This window comes from Alligator mississippiensis, chromosome 3, assembly GCF_030867095.1.
Source record: "Alligator mississippiensis isolate rAllMis1 chromosome 3, rAllMis1, whole genome shotgun sequence".
NCBI classification, from domain to species: Eukaryota; Metazoa; Chordata; order Crocodylia; family Alligatoridae; genus Alligator; species Alligator mississippiensis.
In genome coordinates, this window is record NC_081826.1 from 14,212,451 (window position 1) to 14,228,931 (window position 16,481).

Below are 16,481 nucleotides of genomic sequence, written 5' to 3' on the forward strand. Positions count from 1 at the left end.
TTTTGTAGTTGTAACGTGGCAGCAGGTAAACAGAGGTAAGCTGCTGCTAGCTCACAGCCCTTTCATTCTAAGTGCCCATGAGTTCAGAACCGTGCCTTTATCTTAGCGAAGATGCACCCATTCCTTTTTCATATCAGTACATCAATTTTATTTAAGAGTCGAATTGTTACCAAAGCAGTTAGCCCAGTATAACTCCTAATGCAGACACAGGGGGCACTTATAAATGTGCCCTGGGATGCAGGGGAGCACTTCAATTAGCGAGCCACACTAATTACAAGCGCCCGAGCATCATGTGCATCAGCATCCTCACGCTGAAAAATGGTGGCAGGGTGCTTTGAACTAAAGTTCATCAAACGAGCTTTAGTTTAAAATACCCTACCACCAGTTTTCAGCATGGGGATGCTGATACACATGATGCTGGAGGCTGCTGGAACATGTTAATTTCTGTGCTCCAGCAGATTTGATTAATGGAGTCTGCTCCAGTGTGCTGGATTTACAGTATGTCAGAGCAGCCTTGCTGCATGTCTATACAAGCCCAGTAACAACAGTCTAATTTATGCCCTTTCTGTTACAGAAAAAGCTACAGAAGTTTAAAGCAATATAGCTATGTCCACATTTGAGAGCTGTATCATTTTAACAATTACAGGATGGTAAAAAAAATCTGACTTTCAAGCACAGACAGACTTTTAGACTTCAGACAGCAGGGCTTTCATCCAAGCACCTTTTGGCAGCATTAAATTCCCACAGCATTTAAAACAACCAAGATAAACTATTTTGCTAGTATTCTGAGCGACAGTAAGGTAGGAGCTTCAGCCCTTCACATCTGGCAATGCCCTGTTACTTATTTTTATTGTCTGCTTTTTCCTCCTTCTTAACATACAAAATGGATCAAAGGGTCACAGTATGTTTATGACTGAAAAACAATGTAAAAATTCAGCTTGTTTCTTCAGCCCAGCAACCAAGTGGGTATCATAAGGAATTAGGATTTGAGTTTTTTAATAAAAAAACATTAAACAGAAGAATATGAGAGTGAAACTAAGTAAAGATATTATCAGTGTTATCTAGTGTGGGAAAACAATGGCACAACTGCTTTTTATTCTCTGTGCTCAGACACCAACTGAGGTCACTTGCACCAGACTACCATGAAATCAAAGCAGACCATGGCTGAGGTTGGACAAATGACTGTGGAAGGACGGCACCAGCCCACTCTGCATGTGAACTACCTGTAGGTGAATTTCTTCCTTGTTCACCACTTCAAACCACTGAAAATAGAGGGATTTAAGGCAGTGCATAAGCTTTGTGCTGGCCATCTGCACAGGGATCAGTCACTGTGGTTATGTATGCATTTCACTTGCTAATGTAGCTGTAGCACAGTGTAGACTAGTAATTCTGAACCAGGGTGTCACAGCACCCTGGCGTGTCTTGAGCTCTTTTCAGGGGTGCCGTTGGCATACACAAATGTTAGCACTGCTAGGTGTGCAAACAGGATTCTCAAGGTAAACCCCGAGATTTCAAATAGGAATTCACAATGTTCAAAACACCCTGACCTGCTGTGCTCTTTTTGAGTTCTTTGCAACAGAAGAATGGGTCTATTTTTTATAGCCAAAAATTAAGTGAAAGCTAAGAACTGACAATTTCTGAGGAGGACCTTTAGTTGTAAGGAGGGGTGACTTAAGTCTAAAGAAGTAGAGATCAGCATAGACACATCCCTGCTGCAATATCCCCCTAAGAAACTGGATACTCACTAATTAAGCCCCTGCTGGACTCTGTGCTGCTGCAGATAGCACAGTACAGTAACCAAACTAGTTTATAGGCACTGCCGGCAGTCCCTCGCCGATGCTAAGAAAGAGCTCTCAGTACACAACATTGAAGTCATAGTGACATCAGATTGCTTGACTATACTGGCATCAACATGAGTGCTACTTGTTATCCCCTGCAATAAGCCAAACAGGGGAGAAATTTCCCCTCCACCACAATGGCAGCGGTTTGAATGCTCAGTATGGTAAACCAGAGGGTCTTCATATAAACTCATCCAGTATCAGGACCTTTGATAGTTTTCAGAGTTAACAAGAACATGTCAACATTTGCTCACACTAAGGTTTTCTCAGCCCATTAGAAAGTTGACTGAGCTCCTCTCCCACTCCTGCACTCAGACCCAAGCAATCCCAGCACTTCTGAAATGGCTAGCTGGGAGAAATTCCTGTCTAATTGGGAGAGGCTGGGGCCATGGACAGCCAGTGAGAGCCGGCAGAGTTGCGGGAGCACTGGGGGAGGGTGGCAGAAGTCATTCTGAAGAAGAGAATCTAATTAGTGCGAGTCTTTCTCTGGGGACTGGGAGCAGTTCCAAGAATCTGGATGCGGAGGCAGTTTATTACAGGGAAGAAGACGTGCAAGAGGGGCTGAAGAATGGGGCAGACCTCCAATGAGATTTTGTACTGATCATTACCAAGACAGCTTCCATTTGCATCTCCTAATACCTCATCCAGCTGCCTCAGGCTTTGTCCAAGGATACAAAATCCAACAGTTCCTGGCAATTCTGCAGCCAGGGAGAGCAATCTGGTTTCCAGTCTGGTTCCTGCATCATCATCAGAAATGCTGTAATACCACTGCAAAATCTTTATTGCTGGAGATGATGCACAAACCAGAAAGAGTCTGGGCTGATGCTCAGGTCCCAGCTGAGCTTCCAATTATAAAGATCTTTTTACTTCTTACTTCAGCAGATTCCATACAACATCTGAGAAGCACGTGCAGAATCTCATTTCATCCACCTGGCCGTGTGTAACAGCATCCTCAAGTGAGGAGCATAGGAACAGTTCCTACCACTGCTCTCATTCATATTCTCCTTCCCATGTATCACCTGGTAAACTGTGTCAAGGAAAGTTTGTTGTTAATTTTCTACCTCTTAGCAAGTATTGTAGCGTAGGAGGAAAAGCTGACAGAAAACATACCACATCCTTGGGAATTTGAGATTGCTGTCCCAGGTGATGAACTTCTTCGGAATCCACTCCTGCAGCCAAGCTGGACACTGGGAGATAGGTCAAAATCTTCATCTCGGAGGAAACTAATGGAAGTAGCTGCTGGGAATTGCTTGGAGTCCAAGTGTAGAAGAAAGCCGCCACTCTTGATCAGTTTTACAAAGCGCCCAATGAGGTTGTCACCAACAATTGTGTTTTCTGAAGTGAAAAGAAATAAAACTGAGAGTTTTGAAAATGGTTCCAACTGGGAAAAAAATTAACACGAGACTGATAATCTTCAGACTAAAGGTACAGGTACATCCAGATTACACACCCAACGTGCACGGACAGCCACTACCACAGTGGGGCCTCAGCCTGATGGGTAGATCATAGGTTTCATATGACTAAATTCATATTGTAAACCCTGCATCAGGATTAGGAGAAAAGTTAGAATAAGATGAATTTCAGATAGTTCAGGGACAGGCTAAATCTGATTATCTGTACCTCTTGTTTCAGTGGGCACTGTTTTTTCTTACCTGAGTTAGTTTTTGTGATCCCTTTGCTTCGGGGGGGTTTACTGCTTGCTTGTTTGCCTCCCCCCAGCACTGCCCCCACCACCCTCCTTTCTCTCCTGCCTTTGCATTCAAATTTATCTCCTTTTTATATATTACTTTGCGCACACTCCTTTCTTTCACAGCATCTGATGAAGCAAGCTTCAGGCCATGAAAACTTGTGCTATACAAATATTTATGTGCATATGTGTGTACACACACACACACGAGAGAAAGCGTGTGTGCACGTGCTATATGTATATAATCTACTTTGGTTAGTCTATAAGGTGCAAGTCTACCCTGCTCTCTGCCATATATTATTGTACGCGTGCTATAGTATTGCATGGGTTTTTGGTTGTAGCTGTGTTAGTCTAAGGACACAGGCAGGCAAGGTTCTTGAGCTCTAGGACAACTCTGTCCTAGAGCTCAAGATTAGGATCAAAGTTAACCCTTGCTTACAAAGAAAGGTGAGTGCACCTTTCCCCTACCTGTGTGCTGATCTCTCCTATCCCTTCTATAAGACCAGTCTCCTGCACTAAGTAAATATGGAATCCTTGGTTCTCCTCGTCCAGGCAAAAGGGAGCTGTGCTCCTGGAAGAGTGTGTTTCCTCCTCCTATGAAGGAGTTTTATTTTTCTACACAAGCTTACAGCTTTGTTTGAAATGTTCATATACTTTGTTAGTTTGCCATTTGAGAGTTGTCATGGCCCTGGCCGATGCGCAGCATAGTAACGGAGCAAACAGGAAGCCGTCCGCAAGCACAGTCTGTACCGTACTCAGTTCTGCTGCAGTGACACATGCAGGCTTTGAACAGTGGGCTTTCAAAGGAAGCGTGTTAAGTGCGTAAACAGAGTCAGGAATGCAAACGTTTGCCTGCTACACCATTTCAGCAGAGCAACTGATGTGCCCAAGGCAAACAAATCATTGTACTGCTGCACTTCTATGTGGCTTTGTGCTGTAACCCATGAGCACATTTCCAGCTAAGCAAAGTGCCCTCCATGGGAAAATTTCACAGGTAGGTGAAAGCCCTTAGTGACGCAACTCTGCACAGCTGGTTGCATTGAATAGACTATAGAATTATTATGCTTATTCTGCGCACAAGCATTTGTGGCCCTGCTGTCTTACCCAGGGTCCACACATTATTGCTGCTATGTGGGTGTTATTCACCTCTGCACAAAGGACTAATGTAAGACCCACTTCTGGGTCTGTGTAAATCCCACTTCTGAGCTAACGTGGTGCACAGACCTTGCATTAGTGGAATATTTGCAGGTCTGTGTGCTTATGACTTCACTGCTGTTATTCATCTAGCTTTAACCAATATATTTTTTTTCTGATGCAAACATACATACTTCAAAGCCCAGACCCAAAGAATAACATGGAGATCACAGTATTTGGTATTCACCAAGCAACCAATACCTTGGCAGTGTTTTTACCAAGAATTGTCTGCATAACTGAAGGCTCAAATAAGTAAGTTAGCTTCTTACATAAGCAAATGCACTTCTGAATTATCCTGTCATTAGCTACAGCAGATAAAGGTGGTCTAAATGACATCTGTAGGCATAGGCACCAACTTTTATTTTTGCCGAGGAGGCCCAAGATGATGGACATGTGGAAAGTTTTACACATTTCAGGTGAGAGCCCTCTTCCTGAGGGGGCCAGGGCCCTTGGGCCCCCACATACTTAGCGCCTCTGGCTGCAAGAAAATCATATGTGGGAAGGCAACAGAAGATCAAATCTGTAAGCACAGGCTCTATGTCTAAATTTCCTTTAATTGTATATCATTTAAATATGTCATACAAAGCCTTAGATTTGTAGCTTAGGGAAATATCTATCTGCAGGTACACACATATGTACACACTAGCACAACACATGCATATACATCCATGTCTCCATTGATGGTACATCAAGAGGCAGAATAGTTCATTGGATAGGCCACTAGATTGGGAGTTGAGAGGCCAGGTTGTTTTCCTGTTGTTGTTGGTTTGGGTTTTTTTTAATCACCCTACTATAGGACTTTGGCCTCTAACGTTTCCATGATTCTGCGTCCTCTTACACTTCCTGCCTATATCAATTGTAATCTATCAAAGGCAAGAGTAGGATATTTCTTCCCGTGTGCGTTTGTTCAACACCTAGCACAATAAGCCCAAGATCTTGCCTACGGTTCCTAGGCACTACTACAACACAAGTCATGTGTCATATATTCATTCAAATCCCCACAAATGTTGCAAAGATTCTAACTACTTCTGCTATTCTACTCCATGAACAAATTAACTGGGGTCCACATTAAGGGCATATCTGCACCAGAGCAGCAGTGTGCCCCACCAGGAACATTTTAGAGCACCCCCTGCTCACTCACATGCTCCAACCCTGGAAGTGCAGCGGTGAAGACGCTTGGAGCATCCCTCTGCAGCCACTCTCGAGACACCAGTCTCCAGTTTGTTCCAGTGCAGCCACTGTGGACAACTGCAGAGTGGCCTCACTAGCATTCTTCCAGGTCTGAAGCATGAGAGCAGGAGCCCATTGGCAGGGTGTGCTCAGGAACATTGCACATGGCCAACACAGCATGGACGTACCCTGCGATTACCACTGTTTTCAACAGGAATCACATGGGAACCTGGTCCGGGGCCAGTGGCGCCCAAAGAATAAGCTGTCAGACGGGGAGGGATCTGTCGACGCATCCGTTTTTCCCTTCAAGGAAGTCAGGATCAAGGTAATTTTGCTTTTGTTCAACCTGCATAGCAAGCATTTCTGACACCTGTACCAACGCATATATAGCCCGGATGCCATTGCACCAGGTGTGTTCAAATATGCTTGGCTGCCATTAGCTGCAATTGCTATAAGTAACACTGCTAAACCTCTCAGGATTGGGGTTTTGCTCTGCTAAATGCTGTGTAAACTTAAGAGACAGCAGTAGGAAGAAGATATTTTATCACATGTGAACAAAGGAGCACCTGATTCACGAGCAAAACCATCTGTTTACACAGAGAAGTAGATCTACACAAGTGAGCTGCCTCACTGAAGTCAATGGGGCTGCCTGTGTGAACAAATCTGGATGCGTTCATCGATGTTCGTAGTACTGGGGCCTATGCTGGAACACCAAGACCTGTAGAGTTTGTAATACCAATCGCACAGTAAACTACCGTCTTATAATTTAATACACAAGAAGCAGTAGATAGGGTGCACAACCAGGGGGTGAATGAAAGCATTGAGACAGGTCCTTGGTGAGAGAGAGAACATTTAGAGCAGTAAGAGATGGAAGCTACTATAAGAATGGTTGACCTTTGCATGCCTTCTGCAATCATGAAACTGTACAAAATAGCTCCAGCATGAAAAAACAGGATGTTTTACATCAGCCCGAATTAAATTCAGACTTTCAACTGCTACATTATAGTGTGTTCTGATAGTGTGCCCTAAAAAAAATTTTAGGGCAGAGGGAAAATTGTAGTGTGGATAGGGCCAAAATGTAATCCCAGTGGTCCAGAAGACTTTTCAAAACACACTTCAATATACAACAAAACGCAATTTGTGCTTTGATCTACCACGTACAGGCAATTTCATATTCGTATTTCCTTATAATCTGGTCCAGCTGAATGGATGTAAACACAAACAGGATGTATGACCAGTAACCACATAACCGCTACAACCACAGTCAAGTTAAGAAGATTTTTGAACTCAGTTCCGATCGGGCAGAAGCTCTGGAGGACAAACACAGGCTTGAAGCACCAAAATTAGAAGAGGTACCATGTCCAGACAGGGTTTTTTATTTTTAGGGCTGGGAATAGCACTACAAAGCCAGAATGCTAGAGATGTGCTGGCACAAGGGGCGCTGGAATCTGGGATGTATTCTTTACCTCTTATTGTAGGTTACAAGGTAGTAGAAGTGCTCCCACTCTCTGAAGGAAGAAATGCCTTAACTGCCTCTCTTGCTGGCTGGAGAAGCCAACAATGATGACTCCATTATTCAGTGGACACTGGGCACTGAAAAGACAACCACCCTGCTTTACCAGAAGCAGCAGCACGTTAGTTTGACCCAACTTTGCAGCATCTGTATAGATCGGGCCCTTCAGCAGGGCTTTATGGCGCTTTTATCTAAAGGTGACTCAATCAGCTATTAGATAAAAGCACCAAAAAAGCTCCAGTAAGGACCCGATCTATACAGGTTTTGGGAAAGCCAGGTTCAACTAATGTACTGCCTTTTCTGGGTATGCGCTGGGCTTGGCGCAGGAGTGCGCCAAGTTTAAAGTGAAGTGCCATTTTGTTTCGTTTTTCTCATGTCTGCAAGCAGCCTGTGTGCTTAACCTCAGGTGTATGAAGTAAAGAGTTAAGTATGCAGGACATTTTTACACGTGCTCCAGGACATGGGGGGGAATTTGAATTACAGTGGTTCCAAGAGCTGCTCTAATTAAAGTGCCCACAACATCATGTGCATCAGCATCCCCACACTTTAAAATGGCAGTGGGGTGCTTTAATCAAATCTCATTAAACAAGCTTTAGTTGAAACATCCCTTCCACTATTTTGAAGTGCAAGGATGCTGAAACACAAGACTCGGAGGCTGCTGAAGCACGCTAATTAGCACATGCCAGTAGACTCAGTTCACTGAGTCTGCTTCAACGTGCTGTAAATACAGTGCATTGGAGCAGCCTCAAATACTACAATGATGAAGGCAGTATAAGAATAGAGTTGGACAGAACAGAAGAGAGATATGATGGGAGGAAATAAAGTGAGGCTGACAACCAGATCAAGTAATTTGTGGCACATCTGTCCCCACTGTGGGGGACGTGACCAGTGGAAATTAACAGCTGGGATGAGTCTGCCCCTTGCACAAACAGCAATTCTCAAAGCCAGGACCCCGTACGTCTGGGGTAGAGGGTCTTGTTATAAATCCTGGCTCCTTTCCATAGTGTAGAAACCAGTCCAAAAGTGGACACATACTGGTCCTTTTCATAGCTCATTTCCAAAGACTCTAAAATTCAACTCTGATGTAGGAAGAAAATAAAATGTTTCAGGAACTCCCCTTGCCCCCCCTCCCCCCCTCCCCACTCCTGCAGCTGCTGACATTTCTGGTAGTTGTCTAACTCATGAATATCTCCCAAGAGCAGGCAGCAAATTGCAATTCTGCAAAATAAGCTGTGTACAAAGAAACATCAGAGAAGGAAACAAGCAAAATCCATACCAATGTCATGTAAATCAGGGAGAGAAGCTGCTGGGATGTCTTCAAGCTGAGCTTTCCAGGTGATATTCACCCCTAAGCGGTCCACGGTCAAACAGTTCACCAGCACAGTAGAATCATCACAGAGAGACACCGGCCTACTATTTCCAAATGCATTTACCTTGATTTAAATTCAAACAGATTTAAGTTAGTTACCTTTTTACATTCACTGCTACACGTATACCAGTGTTTTCATAGTGTTGTGTTCAAAGCAAGTATTTCACATGGGGCAAAGACTTAACAAAAAATAAACCCAAAAAACTTAAAGCGACTTAAGAGTTGAACCAGGCAAATATTTTTCAGGAAATCATTTATTCGCCAAATCATTTATTCACTGCATCATTTATGCAGTTTTTCAGGCAGCCCAAACCATCCCCAAATTCAGGTTGAATTTGACAGGTATGTTAGAATTGTTGAATTAGTTCATTTGGATGTGGTGGAGGTGTCCAATAGGTGGAACGATGTGGTCCAGTGCTTAGAGCACTCGAGTGGAAAAATGGAAACCAGAATGCAACTCTTCTCTCTGGTTGATTTTGAGCAGGGAATTAAAACTTGAATTTTCCACATCAAAGCAGAGTACCACAGTTATTAGGGCCACGGGATATTCTGCGTTCTCTCTTAATTGCACCTATTAAATCTGTTTGTATAAAATAATTAGATAACCATTGGAGAAAACCCTGAAATCCATGAGTGTCCTAATCTTTGCTGCATGGGTTCATTCACAGTCTTTTTGGTATAATGAATATTTAACATGAAAGTGGAACAGCTTCAATGAGAAAGACTAAGACATGACCTATCGCATAATATTCTGTGAACCAGTGGTTAGGGCATGCTCCTAATTCAAGTCAAATCCAAGTCATTATTCTGGATCCTGCAGAAAGGAAATTGAAGTCTGAATCTCCCCCATCCCAGATGAGTTATTTTGGGGCTCTACAGTAGAAGGCAAGAGAGTGACACCATTTCCACCTCCTCCTCTTTGGATGTCTCACTGGCACCTGGGTCCCTTGTCAGTACAGCCCTTTGTTTCTAAACTCCTTTTCTCTTGTTAAAAATGCCCCAGATGAAAATAAAGTAATTAGTTTCATGTAGAATAAAATACTGTGTGCGACTGGAATTCTCATCTCTTCTGCCCCAAACCTGTCTCCATTCACCTCAAAAATTGTTCAGTCAAGCAAAACCAAACTTGACTATTTTGCAATATGCAAAATTGACTATTTTCATAAATTGACTACTTCACAGCTTAAGTCACACAGGCTTTCACTAGACTCAAGACTAGAAATAGATGTTGCTGAATGGAGCGATTCAGCTGTGCCGCAACGTGTCGTGGCATGGCTGATTCTTTTCACCGGGCATAACACGTCACCCCTGGTCCCACCTTTGATAGAGCAGAGCAAGAGGCAACACGATTTTGCCTCTTTCCCTGTGGGTCTAGGGTGCTGGGGTGAGCAAGGGAACTGCCACAAGGCAACAGACGTCTGCCAAAATAAAGTGGCAGTCTATTACTCTCTTTTGTAATACCACCTGTCATGTGGCACAATAAAGGATACGGACATCTATTTGCTCAGCATTTGTGCCACCTGAAACATTTTTAAGGCAGCACAAATGAGAAATCAGAGGATCAGAGGACATCTATTTCCACCCTAAGGACATAACTGCATGGTCTCCATGGGCTGCCACAGAGAATCACTTCCTCCCAGTCACTCAAAATCCCAGAAATGAGTTGGCGTAGAGTAGCCTCCAGTGCATGTCAGGAAGCATGCCCAAAAAAAAGAGCCTCGGAGGGGTGCTCAGGCACACACTCAGGCTACTCTGTCTGCTATTGCTGCTTCATTCCCAGTTCGATGTACACCAAACAGGAGAAAGTTAGCAGTTTGTGCTTCTCACTGGCAGACACTCCTGGGCAGGCTTCTCATTCCCAGGGGCAGCACAGAGGTAGTGCAGACAAACCCATAGACAACTGAGCAGTTTTCCAAATTATGTCCTGTTTCTATACAATGATATACCAGAGATTGACTGTGGGATCAGGTCCTGTAAGTAAAACTCCATTTACCTACAGAATCACCAGAGCATCATGCTGGAAATTATAACACACTCTGTCTACTTTGGAACATTAATCTGCATTTATAACCATAACATCTCAGCAGTTCCCAGTTAACCAAATCAGCATGATGTGGTTCCTAACATGCGTCAGGAACCCTACCTCCTTTTCCTCTTTTTTGAACATGGAAAGCCCTACACTAGCTCAGAACTGTGGAAATAGAGGGGGAGACTGGAACAGGACCATTTTTATCGCACGTCCCCTGGTTATAGTCCCATTGTGGGGGAAGTGTTTTAGCTTTATTTAACGGTGATCATCATACTGCAGGAACTCTTTTAAATATCCTTAATGGTGTTTCATATTCCTTTTGTACTGCTGATTTGCCATATGTGCTTGAATATAAGATGAGAGGTTTTCACCCTAATCAGCACAAGGAAAACACATTCCTCATCTCACATTTGCACACAAGGAAGCCTCAGTAAGTACTTTGTCTATTATTAAACTGCTGCCAAAAGCAACATGGGCTCAGCCATGGAAACCAATTATGGAGTTGATTAAATACAGCCAACATGGAGCATAACTGTAGCACACATGGACCATATTAGGCAAACATGCTAATGGGAACCCACCATAAAAATAGGCTAGTGCAACCCATCTGAATAAGACACATGGTAAAGCCCATTGCACTGAGTCCCCCTAAGTGCTGACTCTTTTTCAATCTCCTCTCTCAACCTGTCACATATGATTAAGGTGGCCCACTCTCCATGACCTGCAGCCAGACCAGGTTGCACTGTACCTCATCAGCATATGAATTTTTGGAGGATCTCGGGACTTGTGGCAAGGACTCTTGGCTCCAGGCATGAGTTGCAGGCTAATTAGCACACAAGGGAAGGGGGGTATCGGAAGTGCACACACATATTGAGCAGTGCTGGACTGTGGGGTCACGATGGCTTGAGACACTGTTGATGCTGCAGGGGCCCAACCCAATGAACTATATGGGAAATCATGAGCCTTTGGGCTTTTGACTAATATCATGGGAATTGGTGAGGTTTTATTCACCAAGGCGCCCCCGGGGGTTACAAGAAATAATGGCCACAAGTTAGCAGAGAGCAGATTTAGACTAGACATTAGGAAGAACTTCTTCACAGTTCAAGTGGTCAAGGTCTGGAACGGGATCCCAAGGGAGGTGGTGCTCTCCCCTACCCTGGGGGTCTTCAAGAGGAGGTTAGATAGGCATCTAGCTGGGGTCATCTGAACCCAGCACTCTTTCCTGCCTATGCAGGGGGTCGGACTCAATGATCTATTGAGGTCCCTTCCGACCCTAACATCTATGAATCTATGAATCTGTGCACAGTTTGTGTAAGTATATACAAAAGTGCTACTTAAAAGTGCATTTAGGCAATATGCGTGCTAGAGGCTTACAGTAGTTTCAAAGAAGGTAAATGTCTCAATACCAGATGAATTAAGTCTATGTGTTTCCATAGTAATTTGACTATGCAAATTACTATAGGCACGTTTAGTACAAAGTCAGTAGGTACATCTACAGGAGACGTTTACTGTGGAATGGGCCAATTGGCTCCACAGTAAACATCGTGGCATCTACACATAAATACAAGTACTATCCTGCTCCGGAGTTTTTTTACTTTGTAGCACCGCACGTGTAAACCCTGACCTGGCTGGCTGGGCCATGAGGGTGCTTCAGTGCGGGGGCTGCTTGTCAGCTAGCCCCATACTGGAGCATTTTTATGCCCCAGCCAGCCCCTCCACAGCACATTTGAGCCAAGTCAGGCTGGCAGGCTGACCCCCCTGGGCTCCCTGCCAGCTGGGGCTGCTCTGATCCAGCTCAATGTGCTGTGATCCCAGGCACATGTTCAAATGGTGCACCATTTGTAGATGCACCCAGTGTTTTCAAATTTGCTCTTCATTATTATGTGCTCAGGGAGACCAGGGGCTGACAGTAAGGAGGGAGGGGCCACCAGACCCCCTGTAACAGTGGGAGGGAGACCATTTCAAGGCAAACCTCTAATAATTAGATTCTATACCTAGAAAGTTGCAACAAATTTATAAAATGTCCAGTTATAGAATCTAATTATTGGGGAGTCATCTTATACTCAGGGTCATCTTGTATTCCAGTAAATACAGTAATTTTACACTGCTGGAAACTCAAGACTACAAGTAACATAGGAGAAGGATGGGGGGTTAGTTTAGGAAATGGAATAACTGTTATGCACAGAAGAGTGAAAGTCACCCTTGCACATGGTACAAGTGCCTGTGTACCACTAATGCCCAATGAACAATGCATATACTTTTTGCTGGCCCAGTATAGAGGGATGAATTTTCCATGGGTAACTGGATAAAGAGAAAAGATATTAGGGTTTGGTAAAAGCTCCTTCATTGCAATTTTTTTAAAATTAGGCATACCAAATATACACTATCTAGAAGATGGAGAGATGAAAGTGAGGAAAGCTGAATGTGCCCAAATATCAAAACAAACATCCTAAAAATAACATCACATCATAGTTGGCTGATGTTGCCCAAGTCAGACTATAATTCAGGTTATTCATCCACAGCTGAATATGGTATGAGGCCAAAGCCTTGGGAAAAAAAAAAAATCTAAAAAAAAATCTAATGCTAAATGATGCCCAGGAAATGTTAGATCAGTTTTCAGCTCTGAATAGGGCTCTCTAAAAACACCTGTGCTTTGTCTCTATTCTTTCAGGTCCACAGCACAAGCTGCAAATTTATTTATTTTTTTATCCACAGAGAAGAATAGAGAAATACCTGAATATGACAGAATCCACGGGCTTTCAGTTCATCTAATATAAAGATCTGGAACGCCTGTAGTAATCCGGAGTAGTCAGAACTGCAGGCCTTCCCAGAAGGCAGCAATAGCTGGAACTGTGTTTGAGCCTGGACTGTCTGAAATAGCTGGAGCTCTAAAGGAGAAAAGACAGTTTATTATTCATAATATTCATGACCCATGTATAAAAACTGCCTATCAGAATTACCTTGGGGAAATATAATGACATAATAGGAAAGCCTTCAGCATTGTCATACAAGCTTTGATTGTGTATCAGCGGCATTGGTCCATGAATAGTTGGAAGAGGTGGAATTGTCAATGATAATGAAGGAAGACAGAAATTCAGAATGAATATTTCTGTTTTGTGTTAAGAAGAGGTTTGCTGTGATGATGATGACATACTTTTCATTGCAACATTAACCCAGGAGGATGAGGTCTCCAGACTGTTGATGTTAATTTTTAGTAAGTCTTCAAATAAGGACAATTTCAGAGGAATGGAAAAAAGCTTAACATCGTACAAATAATTCAAACAGGATGACTTTGTAAGATAATGCATAGCATTTCATTCATAAAACTAGAACAATACAAACCCAGTGTGATACATATGTGATAGGTATTAAAAAGCTAGGTAACTCTAAACAAATGGTGGAATTGGCCTGTTTGGATACTGGATGGATGCAGGGGTGGTGATTGCCAACCAATGTTCAGTGTCAAACTGGTGAACGAGCACTTAAAGCAGCTGAATGTTTTCAGGTTGGCAGGACCAGATGGACTGTACCTGAGAGTGCTGAGGAAAGCTGGCTGGAGTCATTGTGGGACTGTTGGCAAGGGTATTTGAAGACTCATGGTACTTGGGAGAGGTCCCAGAACACTGGAAAAATGCCAATGTGGTGCCAATTTTTAAGAAGTTTGAGCATGACACTGGGTCAAATTGTGGAAAAAAATTATCAGAAAGTCCATTTGCGAGAGATTGGCACAGGGCATGATGCTGAAGGATAGCCAACATGGTTTTGTTGCAGACAGCTCATGTCTGACCAGCCTAGTCTCCTTCCATAATCAAGTAACAAACTGCTTAGATGTGGGAGACACGGTTTATGTCATATACTTGGATTTTAAAAAGGCCTTCGATATGGTCTCCCATGATGCTCTTATAAAAAAAACTGGAGGATTGTGAGGTGGCAGAGTCAATCATCAGGTGGGTTGGGAACTGGCTAAGGGGTCGAACCCAGAGAGTGGTAGTGGATGGTTCTGTATCATCTTGATAGGAGGTGGCCAGTGGTGTCCTGTGGGGTTTGGCTCTTGGGCCCGTGCTGTTCAATATCTTTATCAACGACCTAGAAGAGGATGTGGAAAGCACACTAGCCAAGTTTGCGGGAAAAGCGGGCACACTAGGGGACAGGATAGGATGCACTTCAATAAGGGTAAATGCAGAGTGCTTTATCTGGGGAGAAGTAACCAGCAACATGAATATAGGTTAGGAGATGTCCTGGCCAGCATGATGGTTGAAAGGGGCCTGGGGTTATGGCTGATCACAGGATGAACATGAGCCACCAGTGCAACACTGTAGTCAGAGCTAACAGCATACTGGGATGCATTAGTCGATGCATCATGAGCAGGGCTAAGGAAGTGATAGTTCTTCTCTATTCAGTGTCGGTGAGCTCCTAGCTGGAGTGCTGTCTCCTGTTCTGGGTGCCACACTTCAAAACAAGACATGGTGAATCTTAAAAGGGTCCAGAGAAGGGCCACAAGAATGATTAAGGGCCTGGAGGACAAACCTGATGAGGAAAGACTAAAACTTCTGGGACTGTTTAGTCTAAGGAAGAGAAGACTGAGGGGGGACTCGGTGGCCGTCTATAAGTATGTAAGGGGTGAATATCAGGAGCTGGGAGAAAAACTGTTCACTAGGACACCCCAGAGGAGGACAAGGAGCAATGACCATAAAGTGTTAGAGGATGGTTTCAGGTTGGATGTAAGGAAGGACTTCTTTATGGTAAGGGTGACCAGAATCTGGAACAGACTTCCCAAGGAGGTGGTGTACTCTCCAACCTTGGAAATGTTCAAGAATAGATTGGATGGACACCTTGCTGGGATCATTTGATCTCAGCAGTATTCCTGCCAGAGCAGGGGGGTTGGACTCGATCTTTCAAAGTCCCTTTCAGCCCTTAATTTTTATAATTCTATGAACTCATCCGTTTCAAAATTTAATTGTAAACATGGAACCTTCATTGACTGAGCATGTTTCCAGTAGGAACCTGCAAGGATAAGTTCTTCGTCTGACACAAAATATGACACAAAATAACATTTTTAATAATGACCTAGAAGAAAAAGTATTTTCTGATGGAGTTTGCAAATGACAAGGATTGGGAGGGTGGCAAATAATGAAGAGGACAGGTTACTGATTGCAGGTCAATATGGGTTGTTGGGTAAGCCAGACACAAGCAAACAATATGTATTGCACTTTGGCTAAAGTCAAGAATTCAAGGCATCATTGCATTAGATTCAAGGCAAGAAACTATCCTAGAAAGCAGTGATTCCAAGAAAGACCTGAATTCTGTGCCAATAAATCATCTGCACGTGATCTCCCAGTATACTGCTGTGGACCAAAGGGGAAATATGATCTTTAGCTATCGGAACAGATAAATGTGTGTATGCATTTGGATCTGATGCAATTAGTACTGACTACACCCAGATCCAGTGCCCACAATTCAAGAAGGATGTTAAAAAATTGAAGAGGGTTCAGAGAAAAGTCTCAGAAATAATGAAAAAAATAGGAAATATGATATATAGAAAAGGATCCAAAATCTATTTAGTTTACAAAGAGAAGGCTGAAGTTTGACTTGGATACACTTTTAGGCGTATACCTGAGAAACACAAAACTCAGGATAGAAGGCTCTTGAGCCTAGAAGACCAGAGCATAACAAGTTCAAAT

General features: G+C 43.4%; 1 protein-coding gene across 1 annotated transcript in view; it reads right to left on the reverse strand.

Annotated features, from left to right (window-relative positions):
- Positions 1 to 16,481, reverse strand: part of TG (thyroglobulin) — a 213,670-nt gene that overhangs the window by 157,445 nt on the left and 39,744 nt on the right. Inside the window, exons 18-20 of the mRNA XM_059723466.1 lie at positions 13,534 to 13,688; positions 8,679 to 8,835; positions 2,949 to 3,173 (exon numbers count right to left, since the gene is read on the reverse strand). Coding sequence (XP_059579449.1) covers positions 2,949 to 3,173; positions 8,679 to 8,835; positions 13,534 to 13,688 — 537 coding nt within the window. The remainder of the gene's footprint in view (positions 1 to 2,948; positions 3,174 to 8,678; positions 8,836 to 13,533; positions 13,689 to 16,481) is intronic.